The 6,861-nt window shown below is 39.0% G+C and overlaps 1 protein-coding gene across 7 annotated transcripts in view; it reads left to right on the forward strand.

Annotated features, from left to right (window-relative positions):
- The window catches only part of arhgap9 (Rho GTPase activating protein 9), a 52,066-nt gene extending 47,048 nt beyond the window's left edge, over nucleotides 1–5,018 (forward strand). For all 7 annotated transcript variants that reach the window (XM_036002590.1, XM_036002591.1, XM_031301724.2 and 4 more), the window contains 3 exons: nucleotides 28–162; nucleotides 1,954–2,059; nucleotides 4,076–5,018. In XM_036002590.1, coding sequence (XP_035858483.1) covers nucleotides 28–162; nucleotides 1,954–2,059; nucleotides 4,076–4,262 — 428 coding nt within the window. In that variant the 3' untranslated portion in view covers nucleotides 4,263–5,018. The remainder of the gene's footprint in view (nucleotides 1–27; nucleotides 163–1,953; nucleotides 2,060–4,075) is intronic.
- The last annotated feature ends 1,843 nt before the right edge of the window (nucleotides 5,019–6,861 follow it).

Here is a 6,861-nt window from a genome sequence, read left to right on the forward strand (position 1 = left end):
CCCTCCTCCTCCCTCCCTGTCTCTCAGAGGAGAAGCTGAATTTGGACGAGAGTGATTGGGAGGACGTTCATGTCATCACAGGAGCTTTGAAACTTTTCTTTCGCGAGCTTCCTGAGCCCCTGGTGCCCTTCGGCTTCTTCACCGACATCGTGGAGACAGTTAGTGAGTGACCAGCTTCAGCCCCAGTTTATTTTTTATATACTTTATATATACCTTCCCCCCTTCATTTGGAGTGTCACTTTACACAGAATGGCACTCATCTTTGATCAGTCTTAAGGTAGAGATTAAATAACTTTTTCAGTTATCTGTTAACAAAGTTTGTATGAAATAAAAACCAAATTTCTATTTAAAAGCACCTTTGTATTTGAGGTGAGACATTTTTAGTGGACAGGGGTTTTTCAGGTATTTTTTTATTTGATTCTTTGTTGTAGAAAGCATATAGACAAAGGGGAAAGAAAGAAAGGGGGAATATAAGGCATAAAAGTTACTGGCCGGAGACAAAGTGAGGAGGTTGCAAATACATGATCAGTCTTTTAACCTCCAGGACGTCGGCATTGGTCACTTTATAATCTCACTTTATTGTTTTTCTTCTGCTGTGCTTTTATTTTGAATACTCACAAGACTGATGTGGTTTTAATGAGTCAAAACCAGGACAGTCTGGGTTAGAGAGTTCCCCTCCTCTGTACTTGGGTGCTTTCACACTTTGTCAAACTGTGGTGAAAGTCATTTTCATCATTATAGAATATTCTGTATTTACAGCACTTTTTTTCCACGCCACATATATCATGAAATGTACATGGACCCAGTAAAATATAAAATGGTGCTTCCCAAAAAGAAAATTACATGAGTTTCCAAGGCGAGAGAAGAATAATTACATACTGACAAAACTAAAATGTACTGGGCAGTATTGAATTCAAATGAAGTGATGGTTTTACTGCATAAAACTCCTGAGAGTATAAATCCTCGCAGGTTAGCTTTCTTTTTTTCATATGACTCCCATAATCCTCAACTCATATGTGTTATTCTATATTTTTCTTCTTGTCAACAAATGCCATTAAAAGACCAAAACTAACAACGTGTTCACTACTTTACCACTTCCCTATCCTGTTTGTGGCAGTCTGTCTTTTCCTATTGTCAAAGACATGCCACTAATATAGTTTATTTACTCAAAAAGGAACAAGTAGTGCATTTACCAGGGACTATTTTCAGCTGTGGATTAATAGACATTTAATGCTCTGGTGAGTATCTATAGCATGATAATAAAGGAACATGTCATGCAGTGCAGCAGGTGAGGCTCAATGCTGTTTTTAACAGTTTTAAACACAGATGTAGGTCTATTGCATTTAGGAATAAACCAAATCAGGCTTGCATACAGCAGTTGTTAGTAGTTGTTAGTTTTTTCTTGGGATTTGTTGACTGAAAAAAAAAAAAGATAAGAATATCACCAAACCTTTCCTTTACTGCATTCTTCATCAATTCATTTGCATGAAGTTCTGTGATACAGAAATGTATCATAATATCTTTTACTTATCCTAAAACAGTAGATAAACAGGCATTTCTAAATCAGTTACATTCAGTAAGAAAACTTGCACATTAATAAGAAATGATAAGACACGTAAATGCATTCTTTATAATTAAAATTGAATTGAATTGGTATGAATGAATTTTTTGCTGCAGAGGGAGTGATCAGCAGTGGTGATAGTTGATAATTGCATGCGGCTTCATCAGATTAGATCATGGATGTGGCCTTTGTAATTATTGCTGTACAGTGTTGTATGTGGTTCAATTTGAAATTATCAAAGAAAAAATAAATTAAAAAAAATGCTCATAGATTACATGTGATATCAGTTAGTGGATGTGAATCAAGTTTCCGATGCTAATAAAGTTCATGAACTGGAATGCAAATTATGGCATTTTTTTGTGATCTGGCATGTCTCTTGCTCTGTGTTGCAGAGATGTCTGACTACATGGACAAAGTGGATCGTTTGAAGTGTCTGGTGCTTAACATGCCTCCTCCAAACCATGACACGCTGCAGTTCATGTGTCGCCATCTCAAACGGTGAGAGGGTGGGAATAAAACCACCTATGGTACATACATCTCTGCTGATGTTTGTCTTTGTCTCTGCTGTCTTTGTCATTTGTCTGCCCTGATACTGGCACATTTCACAACGCTGAATATTCCCTCGGGATATTTTGGCACAAAGGAATGAACCAGATGCCCTTGTAGAAAAATAAAATCTCCTCCTCATAACTTTTCTTTTTAAATCTAACCACAAGAGGGGGTAGTTTCCTTGTCATTCTCAGTAATGTCAGGGATTCTTTGGCCACAGCTCTCAAAGTATGCCAGTGCTGTACTAGGATCACACTGTTGTTAAGTTTGGGTGCCTGTGAAGATGAAAAGGTTGGAGGAAGATGAATGGTGTATGATGTTCTGCGAGCCAGTTTCTTTTACAGTACATAAAATGTGTGTTTTTTACCGCCTATGGTTTTTCCTTCCACTCCAGGGGTGAGTGTTCGTGTTCTGAGGCCGATGTTTGTGCCAGGGTGTGGTGGGCCCCATGAATTTGTCAACTCTGTGTCTTTCTCTCATTTTCTCCCCGCTGTCATTCCTTTCCCCCCTCGCTCTGTTTCTCATTTATTATCTCCCTGCTCAATCAGCCCCGTCGCCTCCTCTCCTGTTCGTTTGCTACCTTCATTTCCTTTACTTCCTCCTCATTCTCTTCTTTGTCTTCTATGAATTCTCCCCTTCCTTTTCCTCCCCTCTTCCTCCTCTTTCCATCCCTTTCTCATTTTTCCTCCCTCCTCCTCCTTCCCCCCACGCTCTCCTCCTTGCCTCAAAGGTCCCATGGGAGCCTTGTGGTTCGTCTGCTGGAAGGCATACCAACACCACCGCCGCCACCACTGGAACCTCTCTCTTTTCTCTCTCTTCGCCCTCTCCCTCCCTCGCTCTTTTTTTTCTCTCTTCAATCTCCTCTCTCTCTCTTTTCCTCCTCTCTTTTTAATGTGGAAGTTTTGAGCAATTGCTGGCTGCTTCTGTGGCTTGGTGGGAATGGCATTTTTAGAAGAATGCCTCATGCTGTGGCTTAAACCCATTCCTGCGTGTGCGCTGCTCCCCCCCCAACATAGGTGGATACAGGCGGTGGATTTAGACAATTACTGTATGTGCACAAATTTAGATTGTAAAATGCACATACATGGACATGAACATGCATGCAAAAACAAGATGTCACCGGTAGACACTGATTCTTTTAGTTACTGTTTTGTAACTAAAGTTTGTAAGAAATATAAAGCTGTCATGCTGACCGCAAGAATGAAGCTACACTATATGGGCAGTTAGCAGCCATCTATGTGTCTGCAGGTCTGCAGTCCCAAAGATGAATTCAAACAAGAATAAAGTCTACAGCCAAGTCTGCGAGGCTGTGCTCGGGCATGACAGTGCTTTGAACTACATGCTAACATGCCCACAATGACAATGCTTACATGCTGATGTTTAGCAGGTTTACCATGTTGACCATCTTTGCTAATTAGCACTAAACACAAAGTACAGCTGAGGCTGATGGGAATGGCATTAGTTTTGCATGTATTTGGTCATAAACCAAATTATTAGACAGATTAAAAATGTGACTTTGATGGCTGAAAAAAATCACCCGTTATTACATTACATTTTATCCTGAAGGGGGGGGGGGGACTGAATGTGTGTACCAAATTTCATGGTAATATATCCAGAAGTTGTTTGGACATTTCACTCAAAACCTAAAATGTCAACTTCATGGTGGTGCTTAAGGAAATGTCAGGGGATCACAAAAAAAGTAATTGTGATACAACAGCTGAAGACCATTAAAGTCCGAGCAAAATTTCATGGCAAGCAGTCCAACAGTTGTCATATTTGGTGGTGGGCTGACTGACATTGCCATCCCTAGAACCAGGCTAACATGACTAGAAATTAAAATCCACAAGCTGCAACAATTCTGAATCCGTTGTCCAGAGCCATTTTTGTTCTTTCTATTTTAATTTTGTTGTTTATATTTTCGCTATTAAACCTATCTCTTCTTCTCTGTGTCTGATCTCTCTGCAGAGTATTGGAGCATTCAGGCAACAACCGAATGACCACCCAGAACATCGGCATTGTGTTCGGTCCGACCCTGATGCGTCCAGAGCGGGACAACGGCAACATGGCGGTGAATATGGTTTACCAGAACCAGGCGGTGGAACTCATCCTCAGCGAGTTTGACCACATCTTTGGAACAAGAGGGCCTTCTTGATCTTTATGGACAGAGGAGGAAAAAGGTGGGGGGATTCAAAAAGCTCCTCCAGATCAGACAAAAGCACAAGTAGTGCAGCGTTTGTCCTCTTTGCCTATTGACTCATGTGGTGTAAAATAGGTTTCACATCAAAAGATAATTACGGGGTAAAAAGAACCAGCACAGAAAGCTGCTAATCATGACATCTGGCCTCCATATAAAGCCATGTTAAAACAATAATAGTAAAACAAACCAATTTTAGCTGCACTACTTGTGTCTTTGACTGCAGATGTGGATTGCAGCCTCTGTGTTCTTTACTGCTGGAGTGGACGCCCCCTTTGTCACATTTCCTTGATGTTTCAGACTCGATCAAGATATATAAAAGCCATAAACGTGATAAATCTCGTCTAGCTAGCTGAGTATTAATCAGTTATTTATCAAGGAATGTGAGGAAGGATGTGTCTTAACGTGGCACTCAAACAAAACTTTGCAGAACCATCTCACTGTGAAAACTTATGCACCAGCACCTCTTGCAGCAAGGATGGACATATCCCACCTGCAGTGGAAAGCGGAAGATATACAGTAAAATATGCAAACAAGAAGGAAGCAGGCTGGGCATTTAAATGTGACAGCATCCCTGCTGAAGTTATACAGTTTTTTAATGAAGATGTGAAGTTCAACAGGGGATCTCTTCAAAGATAAAAGCACAATTTTAGTGATGGGATAATGTGCCAACAGGGCAGCAAATGTTCCTTTGTATTTTGTAGTGTGTGTGTGTGTGTGTGTGTGTGTGTGTGTGTGTGTGTGTGTGTGTGTGTGTGTGTGTGTGTGTGTGTGTGTGTGTGTGTGTGTCTGTGGACCTTTTGGACAAATTTGGAACTGTTTTTTATTAGTGCAAACTCCTCACATTAAGTAAAAAAAAATATATGAAGTTGTAAATATGTGAAATACTGTTTACATACATTATTGTTACATTATTATGTTATACACTTTGTATACAGTGTATAACTTAAACATATATATTAGCCAAATTCAAACTGATACATTTGCTTTTAAATGAACAGTATGTTGTTAAAATATTGCTTGGACCTGATTGTTAACTCTCCTGCAATAAAAAAAAAAAAAAGTGAACAAACTGATTTGATCTGTTTTTGATATTTGGTCAGGATGTGTCTGTCAGGTTGTTTGTACCGAGCGATGGGTTTGCGTGTGGAGTTATGTGGGCCTCAGAGGCGCAGCGGGCGGAGTTATCCTCTGTGATTGGTGCAAATGCTGCTTTTAATAACTGAACAAAAGGGGAACTGGAAATGCATATGTTCAAAAAATGTGGATTTTCCCCAAAAACCCTCTCACTCTCTCACTTTGTGGCTTTGGTAATTTTATATTGACTGTGGGTTTGGCAAAAGACAAAAAAGAGCAGAAAAGAGGGACAAGGGGGAGGAGAAGAGCTCATAGATTTTGCAAAGTTTTATTAGATGTATTTATTCATTTTTATGTTGGTATTATTTCAAGTATTGTGAGTGTGTGAGGATGGACTACCATGATGTGTAGCTGATTGATGGGGAGTCATCTGAACTTTTGATCATTGTGTGTCCAAGGTCGTCCTTATATTTGACTGACAGAAATATTTTCAACTTTCAATAGACAACCACACTTGTTTATTCGATCCAAATGCATGTATGCACATAGTCATCACAGTTTATCCCTCAGTCAGTACTGAAGCTTCTCAGTTGTTTTTTTCTGGTCTTTTTGACAGATGGGTGTCCCAGAGCCTCCTCACATTAGATTCAATGTTAACATTTATTATATTAGTCAAAGAAATATAACACCCTCCAAAACATTTATTCACAAAGTATTTTAACCGTATCGATTGTTCTCTCTCAAAATTTTGAAATTTTAAGGGATTTTTCTTTTAATAAAAACACAGTGGCATTAAACTGCTGTAGCCTCTAGCTCTGTGATGTGTTTAATTTCAGTTGGTATGATGGTGTTAATTACTCCCTAAAATAGAATCAGTCTGTCAGAGACACAAGCACCCCTCCCTCCTAATCAGTAGTGTGTTGGCAGTGAAAGTCAAACTCTATTACTTTGTCTTTTAATGCTGCCCTTTTTTCTTTCTTCAGTTTCTTTCTTTCTTCATGACATAACAGCAGTCTGAATATTCCTTGATAAATTTAAAACAATCCATATGAAAATTACAGTCTTACAGTCTAATGTGCAAGTAAAAGAGCAGAAGTGCTGCAAAACCTTGGAGAAATTTGTTTCAGATCATCAGATTTTTGATGCATGGACTGATGCAATGTAACAGGCTGGTCATTTTGCATCTGTAGGTAGTTATTTTGTTTGCTGCAACACTAAAACAAAACGTTTTTTGAGTTTGTGTGAGTATTTATTATATATAAGTCGTGAACTGATTTAAATTTCCAAACCACTTTTGAAAGTGTTCTTTATCGTAATACAGCATGTTAATGAATCTGTATGTTAATGAATCTGAAGTGTGACAGCTCATGGCAAATAACAGGCCTTTTTGATACTGTATATAATGGCTTTGTCTTATGTGAAGTTGTTTGTGTACAATTCATTTGAGAAGAAAAGAGACACTTCTGCACTCTCATGGCTA

The sequence above is a fragment of the Sander lucioperca genome, chromosome 6 (genome assembly GCF_008315115.2).
Source record: "Sander lucioperca isolate FBNREF2018 chromosome 6, SLUC_FBN_1.2, whole genome shotgun sequence".
NCBI classification, from domain to species: domain Eukaryota; kingdom Metazoa; phylum Chordata; class Actinopteri; order Perciformes; family Percidae; genus Sander; species Sander lucioperca.